This window comes from Capricornis sumatraensis, chromosome 5 (assembly GCF_032405125.1).
Source record: "Capricornis sumatraensis isolate serow.1 chromosome 5, serow.2, whole genome shotgun sequence".
NCBI classification, from domain to species: domain Eukaryota; kingdom Metazoa; phylum Chordata; class Mammalia; order Artiodactyla; family Bovidae; genus Capricornis; species Capricornis sumatraensis.
Window position 1 is genome coordinate 18,099,913 of NC_091073.1, and position 25,537 is coordinate 18,125,449.

Below are 25,537 nucleotides of genomic sequence, written 5' to 3' on the forward strand. Positions count from 1 at the left end.
TCTTGGCTTCTGCCCACCTATGAAACCTAACTTATGCCTGATTGGTTTGCTTTTTCTCTCCCTCAGTCGTCCTCCTTTAACAAGATTTAGTTAATGAACTGAGTTTTGCTAGTCCTTTGCTATTAAGACCAATTTTGTTTTCAATATAGCAATCCATGGGCCATCAAAATGAAATGTGTGTGTCTTTATGTCTGTGAGTGTGTGAGTGATACTGCTTATTCTTATTACAGTATTTCATGTTTATCTAGATCCATAATGAATTAGAGCAGGCACACACCTCACTAAGAATGCCTTCTCCAGTCTGGAGTCTGTTTGAAAACACAGTTTCTCAAGAGTAGAGAATGACTACTTCTTCTTTAGCAAGTTTGTGACAAAATTACTACCAATTTCTCTGAGGTTGGTCCCTCCTCATACTTAGCTCCCTACATAATCCTCTTAGATAATCTTCCTAAAATAAAATATATCACAATATATAACAATGTTTGTATTCTGTGGGAATCTTAACAGGTGTTTTTTTTTAAGCCAGGAGAAGAGGTTGGTGATTTAAAAGCAATACAGAAAGAGTTAAAGTGAACAAGTATTTTTACCCGAGAGACCTTTTAAACTTATTCTTCAGGAATGGGCTGATTTATGCCATGCAGAAGTCCCCAAACTCATCTGGATATGGAACTCATTTTCACCAAGACACACAGGAGAACAGACTTGGAACATACTCTTGGAAACTCTGACAGACACCGCTCCACTTGCTCTCCTAATCTCTTCAGACACCTCAACCTGCATTTCATGGTTTTCCACTCTCTTGGACAAGCATGTGCCTATTAGTCCCACAAGTCCTAAATGCAGTCTTTCCAATATGCACTTTCCAATAGTAATGTTAAACAAGCAAACAAAAGAATCAGTAAGGGTTCAGGGAGGGTAAAGATGACGTTGCAGTTTAGGCACTCAGTCATGGCCGACTCTGCGTCCCCAGGGACTATGGCCTGCCAGGCTCCTCTGTCCATGGGATTTCCCAGACAAGGATGAGGTGATCAGTGAGCCTTAATTTCTACACAGGAGAGGAGAGAGAGACTTAAAGGAAGAATTAAGTGTCCAGAAATAGTATTTAGAGATGGAGGCGTGACAGGTGCTGAAAGCCGTGCATAGAGATTTCCATGAAGATAGGTATGGTGCCAGCACTATTGGAATAGTGATTGAATAAATATACCACTTATCTTCTTATAAACAGCTTTTGTGTCCTTTATGGAATTGAAGTCCGTGGGTGGGAAATAAGAAAGAAGAGCAACAAGGAAATATGGCTTAAGTCAGAGAAGTCGACCCACTGTGTGATTCCCTAATATTACAGTGAAGAGAACCACTGTGTGAAGAGGGGTGATTTAGACATTCTTTAGTTCCATAGTTTCCACCTTACATTGATTGTAACTGAGTCAGTTAGAAATCAGAGCATTTTTTAAAAGTCTGTAAAGTCTGTAACATTTTGGACTGTCCACCTATTTTTATTTGCCGTATAGTATGGATGTGACCAACAGACTGGTTCCAAATAGGAAAAGGAGTACGTCAAGGCTGTATATTGTCACCCTGCTTATTTAACTTATATGCAGAGTACATCATGAGAAACGCTGGGCTGGAAGAACCACAAGCTGGAATCAAGATTGCGGGAGAAATATCAATAATCTCAGATATGCAGATGATACCACCCTTATGGCAGAAAGTGAAGAGGAACTGAAAAGCCTCTTGATGAAAGTGAAAGAGGAGAGTGAAAAAGTTGGCTTGAAGCTCAACATTCAGAAAACAAAGATCATGGCATCTGGTCCCATCCCTTCATGGGAAATAGATGGGGAAACAGTGGAAATAGTGTCAGACTTTATCTTTTTGGGCTCCAAAATAACTGCAGATGGTGATTGCAGCCATGAAATTAAAAGACGTTTACTCCTTGGAAGAAAAGTTATGAACTACCTAGATAGCATATTGAAAAACAGAGACATTGCTTTGCCAACTAAGGTCCGTCTAGTCAAGGCTATGGTTTTCCCAGTAGTCATGCATGGATGTGAGAGTTGCACTGTGAGGAAGGCTGAGCGCCGAAGAATTGATGCTTTTGAACTGTGGTGTTGGAGAAGACTCTTGAGAGTCCCTTGGACTGCAAGGAGCTCCAACCAGTCCATTCTGAAGGAGATCAGCCCTGGGATTTCTTTGGAAGGAATGATGCTAAAGCTGAAACTCCAGTACTTTGGCCACCTCATGCGAAGAGTTGGCTCATTGGAAAAGACTCTGATGCTGGGAGGGATTGGGGGCAGAAGGAGAAGGGGACGACCGAGGATGGGATGGCTGGATGGCATCATGGACTCGATGGACGTGAGTCTGAGTGAACTCTGGGAGCTGGTGATGGACAGGGAGGCCTGGTGTGCTGCGATTCATGGGGTCGCAAAGAGTTGGACACGACTGAGCAACTGAACTGAACTGAATGAACTCAAATGCTGGAATAACCTGCAGTTTTCTCTTGTTTAATGAGGCATCACTCTATTGTCATAAAAATATTTTTTAAATCATTTTAGTTGGCACCAAAAAACTCAGCACTTTAATATAATGTCAATGTCTTCATTTGTTGTTTCCCTCTTTGTACTGAGCCATGAGCTTCCTGAGGTCAGTGGCTATGGTTCATATCAATTCTATATTCCCCACAGCTTTCAGTCAGAACAATAAATGGTTAATGTATAATATAGGCTGATTATCTTACTGACACTTTTATTGACTGTATAAATTAAATTAAGCTGTTAGCAGTTATGGGCTACCCTGGTTGCTCAGAGAGAAAAGAATCTGCCTACAATGAGGGTGACCCAGCTTCAATCCCTGGGTTGGGACAATCCCTTGGAGAAGGGAATGGCAACCCACTCCAGTATTCTTGTCTGGAGAATTTCATGGACAGAGGAGCCTGATGGGCTACAGTTCACGGGGTCGCAAAGAGTAGGACACGTGGCAAGTCAGACAAGTGATTAACACACACAGCGGTTGTGTAGCTGATTAATGATAGGATAAACTCTGAAGCTGTATATTCACTACAAATTTGTTTTAATCCCCTCTACCCCGAACTGGACCTGCAAGGACACCTCTGCCCTCTCTTTATTTATTTAGCCTGTGCTGGGTCTTCGTTGCTGACAGGTTTTTTCTGTAGCTGTGGCCCACGGGGACTTCTGTCCACTTGCAGTCCTCAGGCTTCCCGTTGACACGGCTTCTCTTGTTGCACAGCACAAGCCCTAGGCGCATGGGCCTCAGTGGTTGCAGCTTGTGGGCTCTAAACACAGGCTCAGTGGTTGCGGTGCACAGGATGAGCTGCTCCACCGCACGTGGGATTTTCCCGGACCAAGGATTGAACCTGTGTCTCCCACATCAGCAGATGGATTCTCTACCACTGAGCCACCAGGGAACCCCCCTGTGTCCACTGATATCTTTGATTACTGCGTTATCCACTTATTACCTTTTTTCTACTCCTTTTTTTTTTCCTTCTGTCCAATCAGTTGTATAAACATATGACCTTATGAATGTTTACATATCAACCTACATGGTATCATTGCAACACATGCAAGAATGTAATAACTGTAGATTGTTTTTTTTTTCATATTCACCCAAAGTCCACCGCTTAGCATTCACTCTTAGTGTTTTAGTGTCTGTGGAACTGTACAAACACAACATGTAACCACAATTATAACATCATACCGAGTAGTCCACTGCCCTAAACTTATCCCCACTGTTCATCCCTCCCTCCTCCCAGCTCTTGGCACCCACTGATCTCTTCCCGTCACCATAGTTTTGCCTTCTCCAGAGTGTCCTATACCCGGAATCATAATGTGCAGCCTTCCAGAGTAGCTTCTTTCACTTGGTAATATGCATTTAAGGTTCCTCTGAGTCTTTTCATGGTTTGAGAGCTCATTTTGTCCTTATCAACGAATAACATCGCCTCAGTGTAATATAGTTCACTAGTTCATCAGGACATCTTGCTTGGTTCCAAGTTCTGGCAGTTATTAATAAACCTGCTGAAAGTTTTCATATACCAATTTTTGTGTGAGCCTTAGTTTTCACTTCCTTCAGGTGAATACCTGTGTGCGTGCTCAGTCATGTCCGACTCTTTGCGACCCCATGGACTGTAGCCTTCCAGGCTCCTCCATCCATGGGATTTCCCAGGCAAGAATACTGGAGTGAGTTGCCATTTCTTTCTCCAGGGGATCTTCCTAGGGATTCAACCTGCATCTCCTGCACTGGCAGGCAGATTCTTTACTACTGTGCCCCCTGGGAAGCCCGCTACTCTGTGGGGAACGTTAGTAATGGAGGAAGCGTGCAGAGCAGGAATGCATGGCAGCTCTTTGTACCTTCCTGTCACTTTTTTTGTGAATCTAATACTGCTCTAATAAAGTTAAAAACAAAACAAAAACAAAAAAATCTTGCTCTCTAGAAAACCAAACAGTTCAGGGATAAAGTAAAGATATATTTTTAAAATTAATTTTTATTGATATATAGTTGGTTACAATGTTGTGTTTGTGCTGTACAGCAAAGTGAAACAGTTTATGTGTGTGTGTGTGTGTGTGTGTGTATTCACTCATTCTTAGATTTTTTCCCCATGGAGGCCATTGCAGAATACTGAGTGGAGTTCCCTGTGTATACAGTAGGTTCTTATCCGTTATCTCTTTTATATATAGTTGTAGGTTTATGGGGCTTCCCTGGCGGCTCAGTGGTAAATAATCTGTCTGCAATGCAGGAGACCTGTGTTTGACCCCTGCGTTAGGAAGATCCCCTGGAGGAGGGTAGGGCAATCCAGTCCAGCGTTCTTGCCCGGAGAATTCCGTGGACAGAGGAGCCTGGTGGGCTGCCGTGCATAGGGTTGCACAGTAAGACACGACTGGGTGACTCAGCAGCATTATGTTTACGTCACTCCCAGTCTCCCAGTTAGTCTCTCCCCCTACCCTTTTTCCCTCTTGGTAACTTTAGGTTTGTTTTCTACGTCTGTAACTCTGTTTCTGTTTTGTAAATAGGCTCATGTTAACCACTTTTTTAGATTCCACATACAGATGAAATCACGACACTTGTGTTTCTCTGTCTGACCTACTTCACTCAATACGACAGTCTCTGGGTCCATCCTTGTTGCGCCACGTGGCATTATTTATCTTTATGGCTGTGTAAAGTTATGACCCACCTAGACAACATATTCAAAAGCAGAGATGTTACTTTCCCGACTAAGGTCCGTCTAGTCAAGGCTATGGTTTCTCCAGTGGTCATGTATGGATGTGAGAGTTGGACTGTCAAGAAGGCTGAGCGCCAAAGAATGATGCTTTTGAACTGTGGTGTTGGAGAAGACTCTTGAGAGTCCCTTGGACTGCAAGGAGATCCAACCAGTCCATCCTATAGGAGATCAGCCCTGGGATTTTTTTGGAGGGAATGATGCTGAAGCTGAAACTCCAGTATTTTAGCCACCTCATGAGAAGAGTTGACTCCCTGGAAAAGACTCTGATGCTGGGAGGGATTGGGGGCAGGAGGAGAAGGGGACGAGAGAGGATGAGATGGCTGGATGGCATCACGGACTCGATGAACGTGAGTCTGAGTGAACTCCGGGAGTTGGTGATGGACAGGGAGGCCTGGCGTGCTGCGATTCATGGGGTCGCAAAGAGTCAGACATGACTGAGCGACTGAACTGAACTGAATAGTCCATATATTATGTACCACGTCTTCTTATCCATTTCTCCTCTGATGGACATTGAGGTAGCTTCCACGTCCTGGCTATTGTAAAGAGTGCTGCTGTGAACATTGGGCTGCACATGTCTTTTCAAATTCTCCCCAGTTTCCTCTGGATGTATGTCTAGAGGGATTGGTGGGCCATATGGCAACTCTGCTTTCAGTTTTTAAGGAGACTCTACAGGGACTCTACCAATTTACCTTTCTGCCACGTGTTGGAGGATTCCCTTTTCTTCACACCCTCTCTAGCATTTATTTGTAGATTTTTTGATGATGTCCATTCTGACTGGGGTAAACTGATACTTTACAGTGGTTTTTATTTGCATTTCTCTAAAAATTAGGGACATTGAGCATCTTTTCATGTGCCTCTTGGACATCTGTATGTCTTCTTTGAAGAAATGTGTGTTTAGATCTTCTGCCCACTTTTTGAGGAGAAGGCAATGGCACCCCACTCCAGTACTCTTGCCTGGAAAATCCCATGGACGGAGGAGCCTGGAAGGCTGCAGTCCATGGGGTCGCTAAGAGTCAGACATGACTGAGCAACTTCACTTTCATCTTTCACTTTCACACACTGGAGAAGGAAATGGCAACCCACTCCAGTGTTCTTGCCTAGAGAATCCCAGGGATGGAGGAGCCTGGTGGGCTGCCGTCTCTGGGGTCGCGCAGTGTCAGATACGACTGAAGTGACTTAGCAGCAGCAGCCCACTTTTTGACTGGGTTGCTTTTTTTTTTGGATAATGAGTTCCATGGGCTATTTGTATATTTTGCAAATTAATCACTTGTCTGTCACTTCATGTGCAAATATTTTCTCCCATTCTATGAGGTGTCTCTTCCTTTTGTTGATGGTTTCCTTTGCTGTACGAAAGCTTTTATATCTAACTAGGTCCCATTTGTTTATTTTTGTTTTTATTTTTTCTAGGAGGTAGATCCAAAAAGATTGCTGCCATCTGTGTCAGAGAGTATTCATCCTGTGTGTTTCCTTAGAGTTTCATAGTGTCCAGTCTTACCTTTAGGTTTTTTACCCATTTCAAGTGCCATCTCCTGGGGTTTGCTCAGATTTATGTTCCATTGAGTCGGTGATGCCATCCAACCATCTCATCCTCTGTCGCCTCCTTCTCCTCCTGCCCTCAGTCTTTCCCAGCATCAGGGTCTTTTCCAGTGAGTGGGCTCTTCGCATCAGGTGGCCAAAGTATTGCAGCTTCAGCTTGAGCATCAGGCCGTCCAGTGAATATTCAGGGTTGATTTCCTTTAGGATGGACTGATTCCTAGCACCGTTTATTAAAGAAAGATATATTTAAATATAACCATACAAGACTCACGACAGCCGCAGACAGAGCACCTAAGAAGACAGAAAACAAAGCTGGGGGCCTGGGAGGAGGAGACGTCCGGTAGCGGGTGTAGGGGTCCGAGAGGGGATCGCTCAGGTCAGCAGGCCTTCATAGGGATCTCAAGATTGGTTTACCAGGAGGAGAGAGAATCCTTTTTTTCTTAAGTGGTAGGAAGCAGCAGTGTGAACATAAGCTTGAAGGCCAGAAGGGATCCAGTGTGCAGAGGGGATTGTGATTGCAGCCAACTGGCTAGAGCAGAGGGTTTTGATTAGGGGGTGAGGAGTTGAGGGGGGGGGGGTGGTGCGTTTGGAACACGTGGTCCATTTCAGCGCTGATCTGCCCCAGGGGGATCAGATGGTGGTATCCATATCCCGGGCCTGTCTTGCTGGAGCCCTGGCTCTGGCTGTGTGGCGTGGAGGTACTTTCTCAATGTAGCTATTTGTACCGAGCCTGTCACTAGCTTGGCAGGAGGTAAAAATCACTTGACAGTCTCTCCTGGCTCTCACCCATCCAAAGCCTGAGAGAGTGGGGGTGTCAGAGTGGGTGGGCGCCAGGGAGAGGGCATGCTTAAGAGCTAAGCATTCAGTGAAGGAGAGTAACGGGCACTGAGAGGCTTGCCCACAGGCCAGAGCCACCCGTGCCAGGCAGACGGGCCCCCACCGTGGGGCCCCTGTGCCTACACGCTCCCCATGGTTGGCCTTTCACTTTCACCATATTTGGTTCTATATGGAAATCTCTCTCGCACTCTTTCTCGATCTCATTTTCTGCATGCACACACACACATACACATAATTATTACCAAAAAATCATTTTAGAATTTAAGCTCTCAGCTATAAGATCCTTCTTCTGAACAAAAAGCTACAAGTGAGTGCATTTCTGTTTGTTTCAAATTACAGGAACCACTCGCCTCTTGCAGTGCCTATTAAACCCATTCGACTTCTAAAGGCGAGAACGATAACATTTTGGATTTCATTTTTGTTTGTCCTCTGAGAGTCTTGAGTTTGGGCCAAAAACCCAGGCCCTGGATGAATGTGCTTCAGACCTCACTTTTTGTCACGAGGCCAAGTGGACTTGGGAGAGAGGGTGGAGCTGTCTGTTCAGACATGATTCTTAGTTTTGCCCTTTGCCTCTGGAGCCAGGGCCCTGGCCCACATCCAGCCGCACGATGGGAAGATTATGATATTTTCTAGGTAATTTTAAGGAGCACAAACCCAAAGTAAAGTCAGGTGGTTTCAAGCCTGCACTGAATTTTTCATGTTAAGGATTTGTCCTGATTTGGGTTTTCAGCAGAGCTGTATTTTGAATGATGAAGGGAGCTGTATTCTTCTGGAGACAGGCATGTTTTGGTTGTTTGCTAATGACCTCTGGTTTTGCTTATGGGGAGTTTTGTTAACAAATGGAAATGTAGCAAAATAAAACACTCTCTTCCATACTTGCTTTTTTCCCCACTTCCTTTTTCTCCTCTATTTAAACAATAGGAACCCTTGCAATAAACTGTCAAAACCAGGCTATAGATATTAGTTATTGTAGCATCATTAATACTGTGTAAAAATAAATGAGTCACTTTGGCAATCAAACACATTCTTGTGATCTGCTGTCGGTGCTTTTAAACAGAGCCTTCCCTTCGCCGTTTGATAGATGCTATTGTTAAGAGAAGGGGCTGTGGAGATGTATTCAAAAATTCTTTGAAAATATTAAAAAATTCTTTGAAAATTTTCCAGCCTCAGGAACCCATTATGCAGGGGTTAGCCTTTAAAGGAGACTGGTAATGAGTGGGCTTCCCAGATGGCTCGGTGATAAAGAATCCTCCTGCCAACGCAGGAGACATAGGAGATGCGTGTTCGATTCCTTGGTCGGGAAGATCCCCTGGAGTAGGAAGTGGCAACCCGCTCCAGTATTCTTGCCTGGAAAATTCCAGGAACAGAGGAGCCTGGCAGGCTACAGTCCATGGGGTCTCAAGGAGGTGGACAGGACTGAGCGCACAGAGGAGCCTGGCAGGAGCCTGCCTGCCCTGGAATCGAAAGGTTAACAACCCAGGAGAGGAGGGCTCTGCTTGGGGACCCTAGTTGGGCTGGCTACCCTGCCTGCTTGCCTTCTCACCCCATCCCTACCTCACCCTCCAACTACCTTGTCTAAAAGAAAGAGACCTCAAGATGGAGCCTGCAGAGGGTCACAAGACTAAACCAAATTACACTCTTATCTCAAGCACAGAAGGCTTCATTTCGGGGAGGGGGTAGTGGAATTAGCTCTGTATTCGGGCAAAAGAAACTGAATCGGACGCAACAGTCATTTCTGGTTCCTGTTCAGTTGGGTCCCTGCGATGGTTTGGCACCTTGGTATTGAGGTTGCATAGAGTTTTCCAGTCTCCATCCTCCCTTGTCCCAGTGGCCTCAGACACATGGCAGAACTACTGGTGTGATATAAGAAAGTTGAAAATTAAAAGGAGGCTCTGCTGTCCCTGTGTCTTCCCATGGGAGACACAGGCTGGGCCTGCCATCGTTGACTGCGTGTTAAGTCCACACACAGTGTACTGTTCTGCACTCTTGGGAGAAATTCCATAAATTCAGAATTTCAGAGAGTATGTGTGCCCATGTGGGTGTGCCCTGGAAGCCAAGGAAAAAAGAGAGCCTTCTCTTTTCCTTTGAGAGCTGCATCAGTTTGCTGGAGTCGCCATCACAAAGTATCAGAGATGGGATGGTTACAACAACAGAAATTTATTTCCTCGTGGTTCCGGAGACTGGAAGTCCAAGATCAAGGTATTGATAGGGTTGTCTTCTGAGACCTCGCTCCTTGGCTTGAGACTGGCCATATTACCCCTGTGTCTTCCCCCATGCCTGTCTGTATCCAAATCTCCTCTCCTTATAAGGACACCAGTCACATTGGATTAAAGCCCCCCATTATCTCGTTTAACCTTAATCACCTCTTTCTGGAGGCTATATCCAAATAGTCACTTTCTGAGGTGCTGAGGGTTAAAACTTCAACAGTGACTTTTGGGGCCAGCACGGTTTACCCTATGATAAAAGCTAAGGATTGAGCCTTGGTTATGGACAAACAGCTTAACAATAATGAGCTTCTCCTGATGTTCTTACACACCCACACCCACACACAGACACACACACACATGCACACCCACACTCCTAGTGCCTAAAGGGCCCTAATCCCTCCAAGGCTGGCTCCCAGGGGCAGCAGAGCCTTGAAGGACCCACGGTTGGTGAGGGAAAGTTGCAGGAATAGCCAATGCATTATAGCTCCTGTGAGAAGTAAGTTTGTTTGCTTGGGGTAGGGGGAACAGTGTTGCTTCCTACAGGACTTGAATACATTTGATTCCTGATTTTTGGCATTTGTGAATGGGATTTTGCGTAACAATCATGGACTTACATTAATAGCTTCATCTTTAAACGCCTGGCTTTATAGCATAGAAATTTCTTCCACAGTATAGAAGTAACATCAGTAGTTGTCTCTGCAGTTTTTTTTAAATTTATTTTTATTGGCGTGCAGTTGATTTGACAATGTTGTGTTTTTGCCGTATATCACAGTGGATCAGTTACAGATATAGCCACTCTTCTTTAGATTCTGTTCCCATGTAGGTCATTAGAGAGCACTGAGTAGAGGTCCCTATGCTGGGCAGTGGCTCCTTGTTAGTTATCTATTTTATATAGTAGGGTGTACATATCAATCCCAGTCTCCCAATCTATTCTTCCCCTCACTTTCCCCCTTGGTAACCATAAGTTTGTTTCCTACATCTGTGACTCTATTTCTGTTTATAAATAAGTTCATTTGTACCACTTTTTAAGATTCCATATATAAGCGATATTATCATATTTTTCTCTCTGTGTCTGACTTACATTACTCAGCATGACAGTCTCCAGATCCATCCATGCTGCTGCACATGGCATTATTTTGTTTTCATGGCTGAATAATATTCCATTGTGTATGTGTGAATACACGCCCCCCGCCCCATATCCTCTTTATCCATTCCTCTGTTGATGAACTTTCCAGGATGCTTCCATGTCTTGGCTATCATAAATAGTGCGGCAAGGAACACTGGAGTGTGTGTATCCTTTCGCTAATAGTTTTCTGCAGATCTGTGCCCAGGAGTGGGATTGTTAGATCATACGGTAGCTCTGTAGAGAAGTAAGTTTGTTGACGCTGAATCCAAAGACCCATCTCATCATTATTACTGTGTTCAGATTACATTAACTGGTGGGGGATTTCTAGTCCCTGTGTGGTACTGATTTCAATTCAGGATCCTTTACCATCCATACAGCATTCTCTTGTTTCTAGGTATCTCTCTTCTTCTCCAGACAAGCAAACATAAGAATATGTGAATGTAAAAATATTTCACGAAAAATTATGTTAATCTCCCTCTCAGTCAATCTCTCTCTCTTTCTCTTCCTCTCTCGCACTGTCCCCCAACACACACCAGTAGAACTGTATGTTTTAAAAAGAATCTCAGGTACATAGTAATGTTTTAAGTCCATGGATTACTTTTGTTTGTGTCCACTGAGATAAAATTCGTCAGACGTTTAATTCCCAATACCCTGTTCTTGTGATACACAGGAAGTACCTGACTAGGTTCCCTACCGTCCCAGCCTACTTTTCATATCACCTTCCTCCAAGAACAGTCCCTTATGTTTGCTTTGGTGTCTGTTCTGTACAAGCATGCTGACCCCTTTGCCATGATGGGGTGCTCTTCATCAGAGATAATATTTAAGGGAGCAGAGTGAAGGGAAGGGTTCGAACCAAAGTGGCATGCTTGAATAAGAGTCTTAGGAGGATGCTGAATCAAGAACCCATCAGGAGAAGCAGAGGTTCAGCCCCAGGGAGACCAAGAAAGAATCCAGAGCCCAAAGAATCAGGGGAAAGTTCAAGGCTCTGCTCAGAGGTGTCAGAAAAAGCTGGGACGGCACCCACTTTCAGTGCATCTTCTCTGCCTCCTGTTTGCCAGGCTTACTGCCAAGTATGAGATATAAAGCTCCATAAGAAATTGTCTGAAATATCAAGGATGGTTCATCAAAGTGGCAAGTGGGCAGACTTATGGGATAAGAAAAGCAGCCCTAGATGCAAACACTAGCAACACTAGGGTCCTCTTAGAGATCTTGGAGACACTCTGGCCACCTGATGCAAAGAGCTGACTCATTGGAAAAGACCCTGATGCTGGGAAAGACTGAAGGCAGGAGGAGAACGGGATGGCAGAGGATGAGACGGCGGGATGGCCATCTCGATGGACACGAGTTTGAGCAAGCTCTGGGAGTTGGTGATGGACAGGGAGGCCTGACGTGCTGCAGTCCATGGGGTTGCAAAAGACTGAGCGACTGAACTGAACTGAGAGAGAGGTGGTTTGTGATTGGATGGCTTTAACTATCACAAGCGTGTCCAAAAATTTGGGTTAGCTTGCCAAACCAATCACAGAGCCTACGTGCCTGCAGTCCAACTGCAGCCACATTTCCCGGCTGCTCCTTGACCAACCGTCGTTAGCTTTTAGACGCTTCCCTCTGCAAGAGGGCTGGTGCAGCCCCGCACTGTTGCGTGTGATGGCTCCTTTTTAGTCCTCATCTGGCCTCATACCGTCTGTCTGGGACTCATTCCTGCAGCCCTCTCTCTTCTTCCTCAGCGTCTCTTGTGAAAGATTCTTTGCCATGGACTTCAAGCTTGTCCCCTCTTTCAGTTTCAGACCTACATTTTGACTGCCAGCTTAACCTGAGTGTCATCTCCAGAGACTCAAATGCACCGTGTTTAATATATAAATCAGATCTTCCGGCCCCACTGTGCAGCTGCTTCTGTTTTCTGCAGTAGAAAAGCTGAAAACTCCCACATGAGTGTTAGACATCTCTGAACCAATGCCCTGTACATTTATCACTACACGTTTAATAAATGAGTAGCTTATTGCATTAAAAAAACAGTCTTGAACTCTATACCTAAGACCATTCATAATACGTCTTTACCCCCGACTCTATCCAAACAAAAATGATTTCCTATTATTCCATAGGACAAATCCTCAGATTCCACAGCCTGTCCCCACGTCTCACCTTCCATCTGGGAATTCCATGCTGATGTTCACAGCCAAGTCTTTTCATGTTGTGATTCTCCCCCCACCAACCGCCTGGCTTCCTTACCATCTATCAAAGTCTGTGCATCTTTCTAGGCGGGTCCCATCACCTGTCCCAGATAATACCTTCCTTGACCACATCAGACTAAAGGTAACCACCAAAATGCCATCTCCCCAATCTCCGAATTCCTCTGGCACCTAACATCTATACCACAGAGTTTAGCACCTGGCTACCTACTTGTTCGCTTTCCTTGGTATAAACAAACCAGAAAGCCAGTCTCTTTTCCAGAGATTCACAGACATGGTAAATTCCTCCTTGAGTTTTCCCCAAGAACGTGTCTTTGAGGACATTCTTATATATTTTTTTCTTTCTTCAGATGGGGAAATCTGCATACCTCCTTGTGACATGATGGGTTTTGCCCTTTGTCTTAGTTATCAGGAAATATAGAGCTGATTCGCTACCAGGCTGTGATGGTCAGTTTATCTCGGGACCCTACTATTAGCTCTCTGTTCACCGGCCTCTGTTGTGTGTTTATTCTTACTTTTGCGATCTGTTTCACTTGTAAGACAACAATATGAGAAAATGGGCTCCCAAGGAAACAATTTTCTCTTACTACTTCATAATTTTCACTTTCCTATCTGGACTCCAAGTCCTTCTGAACAGTCACATCTTGTCTTTCTATTGATTACCTTGAAGTAGGAAGAATATGGTAAGTCCTCAGTAAGTCATTGTTCAGGAATTAATACTTTCGAAGAGCTTAAGTGAAATAATGTATTTTGTTAAGGTGAGTGAGGTTATTTTAAACTCCGATGGAAACATCTCCTTAAAAATTACATAATTCTAGCAGAGGGCCCTGAAGCATATCGATTTCTGCTAGCGTTTTGTTAAAATGTTTAAAGCATCAGAAGAAAAATAATGAAAATCAAAAGTTAAAGGTTACAGTAGCTTGAGCATAACCCTTGACACAGGGAAGATGATGAACAAAATCAATAGTTTGCGGCCATTAACACTTTCTGGATGAAAGTGCATTTTTCCCATTAACACTTTCTGGATGAAAGTGCATTTTTCCCCACAACCCCAAAGCCTTGCTGGCTGCCTCTGTAATAAACATGTAATAAACATGAGTCAGGTGGTATCTGACTTATTTTTTCTTCATTTATCCTCATTTTCACCCCTTCTTCCCCTCCCTTCCTAACATAAGGTGGCAAACATTAAAATCAGCTTTCTAGAAAACTACCTATGCCAGTCATCAAATTCTTTTCTTCCCTTTTTTGGGGCGGAGGGAAAAGGAGGAGGTTCCGTTTTTTAAGCTCACTCAGGGAAAATACTTGAACTGTGAAAGAAACCACAAGAATGTTATCATCAAGTCACAGCCAGACCTAGCCTGTGTTTCTGCTTCCCGTCCATTTACCCCTGAACCCCCCGCCCCCCCAAACAGTCACCCACCAACACATACCTGTTAAATATTTATACAGGCATGTGTGAATAATCCGTAGAAGTACAAACACTTTTGAGACTTAAAATTCGCCCTGCTGACTTGTCTTTATCCCTGTGCAAGCAAGGCTTGCTGAATCCTTTCTTTTCTCTTTTAACGAGAGCAGAAACGTTTGCCCTTTCATTTCAGTGATATGCCGGAGGGGTTGCCTTCCTCATCCTTCTCCTTCTAAGTGCTAATGTTTGAAGAGAGAATGAGAATGATAAATAACAGATACAACTATGTACATAATCCATGCTTAGTCGCTCAGTCTGTCCAACTCTTTGCGACCCCATGGACTGTAATAGCCCAGCAGGCTCCTTTGTCCATGGGATTTTACAGGTAAGAATACTGGAGTGGGTTGCCATTTCCTCCTCCAGGGGATCTTCCTGACTCAGGGATTGACCCATATCTCCTGTGTGTCCTGCATTGCAGGCAGATTCTTTACCCACTGAGCCATCTGGGAAACCCACATAATTATGAAATTCAAAGATATCTCCATCTCCACCTCCTGGTCTAACCTGCATGTTAGGTCTAATGTTGGAAGATAAATTAAAACTCCTCATTATCCCCCAAAGTAGCTGTGTTTGGATCAAACCAGGATAGGTCCATCTACAACAGCCTCATGTGACCTCTCAGCCTTGCAAATTGTTCAGGGTTCATCATTAATACTAGGTTATTTTCTCATGCCCATCTCCAATGCCCTGAATCACCTCATCTCATGCTTAGCTGGTGTTTCCAGTTTGAACAGACGTTAATTTCAGCTTGGCTTGGGCAAAATAAGATAGGTCATCAAATCAATAAAGAAGGTAAGCAGGAAGCGTATCAAATGTATTCTCTCTCCAAACTGAATGTTTTGAACTTTTGCTGTGTGGGATTCTCTGCGCCAATTAGAATAAATACACTGTTTTCACCATTAAAATAAATAAAATTGTCAGCTATCCCACTCTTACATATAATATTTTTTAAAAAAAATACATTGCATTTAACACCAGGAGGTGCAGGGGTGCAGACCCAGAAAAAAAACTTACCTTGACCCTTTGAAAATGTGCCTTTCTTATGTATGTATGTGTGCTGTGCTAAGACACTTCAGTCGTGTCTGACTCTTTGTGACTCTATGGACTCTAACCCACCAGGTTCCTCTATCCATGGGATTCTCCAGGCAAGAATACTGGAGTGGGTTGCCATTTCCTTCTCCAGGGGATTTTTCCTACCCAGGGATTGAACCTTCATCTCTTGCGAATGGCAGACAGACTCTTTACCACTGTTCCACCTGGGAACTCCATCTAGGCTCATACCTTTATCTTTTTAAATCTCTAAAAATTATGTATTTCTAAATTTATATATTTATATTTTTGCGTGCATGCTAAGTTGCTTTGGTTGTATCCAACTCTTTGCAACCCTATGGACTGTAGCCCACCAGATTCCTCTGTCCATGGGATTCTCCAGGCAAGAATACTGCAGTGAGTTGCCATGCCCTCCTCCAGGGGATCTTCCTAGCCCAGGAATCAATTCTACACCTCTTATGTCTCCTGTGTTGGCAGGTGGGTTCATTACCAGTAGCACCTCCTGGGAAGCCCACTTTTCTACATATATATGTGTATTTTATAAATATATATACAAATATACATTATATATAAATTTATTTACAATGGGGAGAGAGTTTGTAAGCCAGACGCTAGAGTTGGATGGAGGTGGACAGTTTAGACCAGAGTGGAGATGTTCTACCCCTGAATCTACCCACTAACAAAATGCAGTTGTGTGATTTAACCCTAAATAGTAACAGAGACCTGGAGAAGGCAATGGCACCCCACTCCAGCACACTTGCCTGGCAAATCCCATGGATGGAGGAGCCTGGAAGGCTGCAGTCCATGGGGTCGCTAAGAGTCGAACATGATTGAGCGACTTCCCTTTCACTTTTCACTTTCATGCATTGGAGAGGGAGATGGCAACCCACTCCAGCGTTCTTGCCTGGAGAATCCCAGGGACAGGGGAGCCTGGTGGGCTGCCGTCTATGGGGTCGCGCAGAGTTGGACGCGACTGAAGCGACTTAGCAGCAGCAGCAGCAGAGAAATATGCCAAGCCATCCTTGCTTGTCTTTCTAACCGTTAAAGGTACGGCTACAACCACACTTCTGGCTGCGTAGGTCCAGTCCGAGGTCATCCCTGTCCACCACCATGTCCTAAACACAAGTCTTCATCCATCCCCTCCTCCCTCCTAACACAGTCTCTCATCAGCCTGAACATTGGCGGTAAAATGAATGTTTCTTTAACCAGCATCGTGTTTGGTGTGAAACCACTCAACCTTGGAGGAAATAGAGTCGGGGCAACAGTGACCAGGGAGGGTCTCTCTTTAAACTGGCTTGCCTGCTTCTGCAGTCGCAGAGTCTGTATCAGAGAGAAGCCAGCAGTGCAGAGAAAGACCACCCGAAAGGTGCCAACAAGCCAGCCATCAGCTGACCCTCCCTGCTCTGCCTCTCTCCCGTCAGGAGGCAGAACTTATCCAAAGCGCCCTAGCAGCTAAGATGAACCCAAACAGTTCAGTTCAGGAGGGCACCCCAGCTTGAGTGTTTTCACAGTAATTCTCTACAGGCTTCACTAAAACGCCTTTAGGCGAACCCTTCGGTGCAGCTGATGTGCATAAAAATCGTGCCTGTGCAGGGAGAAATGTACTCCTTTATGAACGACGGAGGCAAAGCTTGTAGGTTTTTTTCCCGTAACTTTAAACACTCAAATACTAGTCAAAACCTGTGAATATGTATACATTCTTTTATATGGATAATTATGCTCTTTATTGGTGGCGCCTCCTGGATTAGAAGGATTTTTCATGCAAATAAGCAGGAGAGGAAGGTAGTGTAACAAAAAACACCTTTTATGTGGCTTATTCAGCAGAACTTCTACATTTATACAGAGGCAAAGGCTTTATTCCTGGATTTCTAGAGCCTTCTTTCTAATTATTTTCTAATAACTAATTCAAATTAAAGTCCTCAGATGTACTTTTGGTTGAGGCAACCAAACAATAAACAGACTCCCTGTGCTTAACTCTGTTAAGAATAGCGCAGCCAAAGTGTTTATGCCTGATTTTGAATCTCTCACCATGATAGAAGCAGGTAGAGGTAGGATTTGGGTATCAGGAGTATTGTTACAATATGAGCCACACAAATTAAAATAAATACAGGCTACTTTGTGCTTCAGGAGGACCCAGCATGTAGTTTGCAAATAATGTTTTCCATTTGGTTCAACAGCACCAAACTTCCCAACACCTTTTTTTGGGCCGACAGTGTTGGTTTTTTGGTTTGGTTTGTGAGTTTGGATTTGTTTGAATAAGGACTTTCTTTTTATGGTAGAGGCATCCATTTTTGTGAGCTTCAAGTTTGGGGGTCCTTTAGTTTTTTTTTTTTTTTTAAGTGATATTGTGGTCTCACATTTTTAATGTTTCCTGGAAGAACTGGCTGGCTATTTAATTACTTCACCAGAACCCACATGACAATTTTTGCAGGACATTTTCTTATTACTAATTGTTTAGTATTATGGTGATGATGATTTTTTCCCCAACAAGATACAGTTTTCAAGGTAAGATTCCATTTGTTTCCTTGTATTTCAGAATAAAAATACAGAAATGCTACTGTTAGTTGTCCACCCCCATCCGACCAACCCATATAATACCCTTTTCCCTACTCCCCGCCCTTCCAAAGAAAGGTTCATGGTTTGGGTCGACATTTCTAAGTTGGCTTTGAAAGCTAATCATTTACAGGCAGATGCAAGCTCTAGAACCACAGTGTTTGGAGGTGTTCGGAGGCATTTTAGCACAAAATATTCCTTTTCATCAGCCTTCAAAAAACTAAAGCCCATTGGGACGCCTTGAGCTGTCTGATAAGAGGAAAATAAATCATATAGAGGAAAATAAACACTATATTTCCTGGATGTGACTTTGGTACATTTCTGACATCAGAAATAGAAATTCACCTCTCATGAAATCATTTTATACTTAACTGATTGGAAAAATGTGCAGCTCTCCTCATTGTCAGAAGTGTACTTATAAAATCAAAGCTCAATCTAGAGATCAAGTCTTTATTGTAAAATGTTGATGGATGTTGTAACTGTTCATTTTTGAACAGAATTCACTACCTGCCTCTTGTATGTAAATTTAGTATTTTTTATCCCTTCTCCAACTGGTCAAATAAATCTTTTATTACTTTTATTATTTCATTTTTTTCACTGAAAACTACCTTCATATATCTTAGTGTATTTTGATGAAATATGAACTCAAAGTAAAAAAAAAATTGCTGAGATATAAATTCCACGGAACATCAAGGAAGATGGCTTTAATTATAATATGTAGTTTTGAATAACTCGTTGTTAAACTTTCACATGCTTTATTCCATTCAGCTCTTACCACAGAACAGTTATAGAATCACAAAGCCAGTGGGAACCCTTGAGGTCAGTTTCTCCAGATGAAAATAAACTAAGATCCGAGGATGCTAAGTTGAAATTTCCCGAGGTCTGTAGTTTTTGCACTTTCTCTTACTTCCTTTTCCATTCCATCCTCCTCGTTTTATCCCCATCTATCAGATAATATAATTCAACTGGAGTCCTTCACCCAAGGTTGTATAGGCATTGAGTGAACTTGAACCCGGATCTTTGCTTTCAGCATCATTTTATTCTCCTCTCTAATGCATGGCCTGCTTTAATCTCTGCTGGCTAAAAGGCCATTTCCACCCTTTTTCTTAGTTTGCTGGAGAGAAAGATTTCTGTTAGCGTCACAAGATGCCAAGGGTCCCTGGAATTGTATGGGGAGCAGCCTTGGGATTATTAATAACTGATTCAGGAAATGAAACGTTCTGACTGTGATATTTTTAACTCTTCCTAAAAGTTACATAAGGTGTGCTTAGTAAGTATGGGTTGAATTGAATGGGATAGCAGCCAGGACTGGTAACAGATTTCTCCTTCTGTGAAGACTGGAGACCTTCACTGGGTTTCATAGAGGACCCCCCACGGTTCCAGCAAACAGAAAATGGACTTAACAGCTAGAAAAACCAAAGAACCAACTCCAGTGTCGCCACGTACAACCTCAGGAAAGCTACTGACTTTCCTGAACTCTCATTTTATTTTCTGTAAATATTGTCTACCTTTCAGAGATTTGATGTGAATTAAATTAGGCAATATGTATATAGAGTCAGGCACACGCAAACACCCAGTAATATACCCTGCCCTGCCCTTCAAGCCTGTCTGGGAGGTGACTGGCAGCCTACTTCTCCACTTCGAGAATCAGGGCATTAAAATCATGCTGATCCGTGTCTGGATATTTTAGCATTTGGGGGGCACAGCCCTGGAAACTTGTCTGGTTGTTACAGCTTTATTTCATTGGTGTGCGTCACACATACTGTGGGCTGCGTTACAAGGCAGTTTTCCTTTTTCTTTTCTTTTTTCTAACAGGCCACCAATACCAAGCAGGGCATCAGAAAAAGAGAATACACAAGTGAAGGGGTTTTTGCCTAGTGAAATTTGATTGTCTTGAAAAACACTTTCTATGGTACACACAGTGGAATGATATTTACTTTACTAAGTGGCCTAGTATTTTGCAGAGTAAATATCTAAGATCATCAAGCTTCTGTAGCTTTAATACATACAAATGATGTTACAAGTTCCTCCTCAAAAATCATTGGTCAAATTTGCCCCTACACTTTCCACCTTTTCAAAACTTGTAGTGTTTTAAAACTGGTGCTAATGCAATAGCAAGCTATAACAACTTTGTGTATACAAGCATCTATGTTTCAGAATTCAAAACCAGAATCTTTAGGCCCTAATGCTTTTATGTATTATATGAAAGTGCTAGTATTTCATGATATATATGTAAATTAGGAAATGTTTTATATTAAGTGTTTGAGACAAATTTTCAGAGAGGTTTTCAGCTTACCTTTTGAGTCCCAAATAAGATAGAATGAAAGCTCCTTTATTGAAAAAAAAACTGCGCTTAATATTTGGAATAGCAGTGCTTACTATTAAAAGAGTGGCATTAGCCTGTGCCTGTGGTGTCTGCTGATCTAATCTTGGGAACTAGTGGTTCATGGATGGTGGTTCCCTTGGTACCCTGCTAATGCCTTCAATCCTGACCAAGGCTTCTTCATCCTGTAAATTTATCAAGGTTAAAACAAATCCTTTGAAAACATAAATCCTCTCCCTTGCCCCAAACGTGCACAATCTGTAATTTAGAATTAACTTGCATAGTGACTTTTAGAATGAAAGATTCAGTCTTAGAGGTAGGAGGTAATAAGGGAATATTAGCATTTCAGTACAAGACGATTTAATACGAGAAAATTGGTTTTTGGTCGGATGAAACTAAAAGTTATTTCCAGATGTTTAAAAGGTAAAATATCCAAGATATACTACAGTTTTGACTAAGTTTCTTTAAAAAAAAAAAAAAAAAGCCACCAAAAGAGAAAAGGAAAGAAACACTAGAGATTAGCAATGTAATTTGAGAGAATTAACATATCAAATAATATCAGCTTCTTAGAAAATGCCTGGATGGTTTTAAAGCTGGATGGTTTTCTAATTGAGCAAAGCAAGGACTGTAGATTAGTTATATATTTATTGAATGTCTGTGTTCATCTGTTGTCTACACCTCTATATACTCAGTTATCCTATCAGCTGGGTTATTAATAAAGGGTCCTGAGAACTGGCTTTTTAAAGCATGTGTAAATCTTTTCTACTCTTTGATTTTAAGAAAAATGTGTTACTCATATTCTCTAACAAATAGTGACTGGCTAGCTATAAAGTCAAGAATTTGGGACGAATAATCTTCTACTAAGAGAATTTAATACTCAGAAGCGATCAATGAAGGACCACCTACTTTATCTACCCTGGCTTTTTTTTTATATTAATTAAAAAAAGATGATGTTTTCATACTACTTTAAGGCATCACTGGATATTCAGATTCTCTGGAGAAGGAAGTTTGAATCATCTAGTCCAAGCAGTGAGAGAGGATGGGAAAAAGCCACATCAATAGCAAACAGGCAAATAATCTTAGGTCCAAACTAGAGTGCAGATATGGGATAGAACAGATATGTTGGCATAAGGGTTATAATGTAGAGGAGTAAAATACAAAGCTGTAAAGCTAATGTCCATTTAATTCTTTTTGCGAGTAGCAGTGTTGCATGTTTTTTTAGCTACTTCTTAAATTAAAAATAAGACCACACACACTACCCACCCTACACACGCAATGTCTCACCTAAAATCTTCTGTTGCTTTAATAGTCTTACAACTATATTCACGTCTCAGCAATGCCAAAGCAAGATAATTCATGGAAGGAGACATCACTTAGTCACTACCTTAAATTTTTGCATTAGGTTCACGCTATGGGAGTTTTATTGTCTTCTTACAGATTTTTTTCCCACTTTGAGTTCAGCATATGGATTTTGGGCTTTTTATTTTCTCTCACAAAACATCTTGGGAATTTGCTCAGATATTTGGTGCTGATTCGCCACAGATAGGTTCTTTGAACATTTTCTGCAGAAAGGATTTGCTTGTTCATATTGTGGGTTATCATTTTTTGGTCTTATTACTCTGGCCTGTACAGGCATTCGACTGTGCCCATGAAGAGGGTACAGACAGCTGACTGGATGAAGACACTGGGGAAAAAAACTCCCATTGTTTAGATTTCTGTCAGAGGATATAAGAATACTTAATTTCTTTTATCTCTAGGGCTTTCATTATCATTTAAATTTCATTTTACATTAATTGATCAGGGATTAGTAAAGCCATTATGCAGAAATTAGAATAAGACAAGCCAGATGGAATGAATAATTCATGAAGTCCAATTACGTTTTATTTCTGGTGTACTTTCATACTTGCCTCTGACTTCTGTGCTATTTTGATGTGACAATATTCGCTGGAAATCAGGAGTGCCATTTTAATTTATTGTATCCCTCTGGAGGGGAAGCTTTTGTATGCAGTAGGGGTGTGTTAATGCATTTTCCCCCAAAACACAGATTTTCAGGGCTCTTAGACATATTGGGTGAGCTAGAAAATGTGATTCGCCTTCCACGGAGGTTGAGGGACAGTGCATTGAGCCTCACCAGTACACCTGATTTGGGTGAACTGATCCTAGATGGAGAGACCAGAGTCTCAGAACCGCGAGATGTTTCACGTGCCCGAAGAGCTAACGATCCCTTTAAAATACGTGACCCCATTCCCGCGCAAAGGAACCATTAAAGTATAAATCTGGCCCCGGAGTCGGATTGGAAGCAGAGCTGCAGCCACGGAAAACGGCCGCTAGGTGGCAGGCGTTGCCTTCCGTGCTAAGGGTTCTGGGTCACCGCGATTGCCCGGGCTTCCAGAGCCTTCCCCCGCGGGTCTGAGCCCGGCGAGCAGAGCACGCCTGGGTTCGGCCCCCAGCAGCTCGCATCGCGTAGCCCGACGAGCACCCCGAGTGCCCGGGCCGCCCGTTCACCTGTGTGGAATGTCTCCCCCCACTGTGTCCGCAGCCGCCTCCCCGCCCGTCCCAGCCCCCAGCCCCTTAGGAGTCCCTCCCCGCCCCCCACCCCCGGTATTTATTTATGCCAGTGGACAGTTCTAGTAACTTTAAAGCTGCGGTTCACCTTCCCGAGGACTTTCATCTCGGGAAGTTTTATGACACTTTGTGAATGTGCAAAGTTTTTAATTAGGCTCGCTAGACAGCCCGAGGCAGCGGCAGCGCCACAAAGTCTTCACGGTCTCTCTGCTTTACAGCACAACAAGCCGCTCTACTCCTTTGAAGACAATGCCGACTATGTGTACGATGTCATGTGGTCGCCCGTGCACCCCGCGCTCTTTGCCTGCGTGGACGGGATGGGGCGCTTGGACCTCTGGAACCTCAACAATGACACCGAGGTGAGCGCAGGCGCCGGACCCGGCGGGCTGGGAGGGGGGCGCCGGCGGCTTCTCTCCGTCTCCCCCTCTCTCAGAAACGGCCTTTTTTTGGACAGACCCTCTAATTGCAGCTGTGCTGCCGACCCCCCCCCCCCACCCCCCCATTCTCCGCTGCTCTGCAGGGAATTGGCAGATGCATTTGGCCCCAAATCATTTAATCTCACTTCATCCCTAAAACCGTGGCAGAATCCTGGACAATTGACGACCCTTCTTTGCAAAGAGCAAAACCATACGTGTTCACGCCTTTCACTGCGGGAAAGGACACTGGGGCATATTTGAGAGTGGTGTTGAAATAACTATGGGCAAACACTTGGAAAAGTAAGCTTTTGTGGACTCTGACTTGAGATTGGGCTTTTTTAAAGGGCTGTTTGCCAGTGTTTGCTGTTTGCACGATTTCTGTTTTAAATCCGTAAAAGATGATTCTCTGGACTGTTGATGTTTAGATCTAGTGTTCATTTAATTTTTAGAAGGTAAATAATCCTTGTCTAAGAGACTGAACTCACCACTTTTGTAATAGTTTCTATCTCTGAACATGTATATTAAATTCAGTAATTAAAAAAAAATTTTAACATGTCACATTTGGAGTACTTCACAAGTGAAATTTTTTTCAAAAGGCAATTAATCACAGGGAAATAGTCTTTTTAAAAATCATGCTGTATATATTCATGTTTTTAAAATTATGTCACATGGCTTATTCCTTTTTTCCACTCTCAAAATTATCAAGGTGCTGATTTTCAGGTACTAGAGTTTGGGATTGAGTTTAAAAAGAAACATGAATATTAAAGATCCTTCAGTTTAATACAATAAAATGGTCTGGTCATCAGCTGGTCCGTGATTTAGGGTAGCTCTCCACAGATAAGAGTGGACAGGTAAGAAGAACAAGTGCTGAAAACTACGTGTCAAGTGGAGAACAAGGCGGAGGTCTTTTGAAGTGTTCTGAACAGGAAACAGCTCAGCCTTTTTAATTAGGAAGCCTACAGCTGGGGGATGTGAAGAGAACCGGGCTGCCCTGATATTTTTGGGGGAGGGGCAGAGAAATATCCTTCAGGTGTTATTACTGAGTCACTGTATCATACAAGATTATATGCACCTAAAACCACTGCCAAATAGTTGTCTTTTACAAATCTTTCCATTTAACTCTGTTTTTGATTTTTCCTTTTGGCTACCAGAACTGCATGACAAGGACAAGAGTTATGTAATGAAGTGTCCTTGGAAATGCAGGGCAGCAGTACATGCAGGGCCCATCATTTCAGACTTTGAAACATTTATAACATTATTGCCTTTCATGGAAAGGTGCCTACTACTTGACAATGTAATGGTTTCCCAAAGTCTTTCATCACCATTGATTAAAATCATATTGTTTCTCTTTGGTAGAATAAACTCATTCACTGTAAACAACCCCAAAAGCACAGTTTTCAGTTTGACTTAGGAAACAACCCACCCCCCGCCACACACACACACACAGTTAGAAATCAGATTTACTAGAAGTGAGTTCAGGTGATACTCAACTATTACTATGGTGCAGTGGAGTGTCCTACCAACTCCTTAGTAATTCCTCTGTAATTCTTTTTGTTTAGTTTTGGTTTTTTTATCTGCTCTTTAGGTAAAATGAAATAATATCTCAGCATTGCCAAATGTGATTTTTTTTTTCTCCCTTCCCTCTCTCTAGGTATCAAGAGACAACCACATAAGTCTTTTATAGTTAAGCATTTTAAGAAATCATTACTAGGCATGCAAATCGTTTAGTTTTGCGGTGAATGTAGTTCTGCTTTTGCAATAATAGTAGATACATTGAGCCTGATTCAGATCCAGTTATAAACTGAACACTTTTTAAAACCCTCAAATCACTTTCGTCTTCTGTCAAATTGAACAAGATTTTTCAAATATTTGTCCGATTAGAAATTAGATTTATTTAAAAAAAAAAAAAAAAACCAAAAAACCTGAAACTTCAGTGCTTCCTTGTCGGTGTTTGAAATACAGTGCTTTTTAAACCAACTTATTCCAAGTACTCCTATGCAAGGACAGTTTTTACATTCACCTACTTCACTGTTACTGATCTCTACG

General features: G+C 42.8%; 1 protein-coding gene across 4 annotated transcripts in view; it reads left to right on the forward strand.

The window, feature by feature from the left end:
* DYNC1I1 (dynein cytoplasmic 1 intermediate chain 1) overlaps positions 1 to 25,537 on the forward strand; it is a 322,279-nt gene that overhangs the window by 275,775 nt on the left and 20,967 nt on the right. For all 4 annotated transcript variants that reach the window (XM_068972507.1, XM_068972509.1, XM_068972508.1 and 1 more), the window contains one exon: positions 23,294 to 23,434. In XM_068972507.1, coding sequence (XP_068828608.1) covers positions 23,294 to 23,434 — 141 coding nt within the window. The remainder of the gene's footprint in view (positions 1 to 23,293; positions 23,435 to 25,537) is intronic.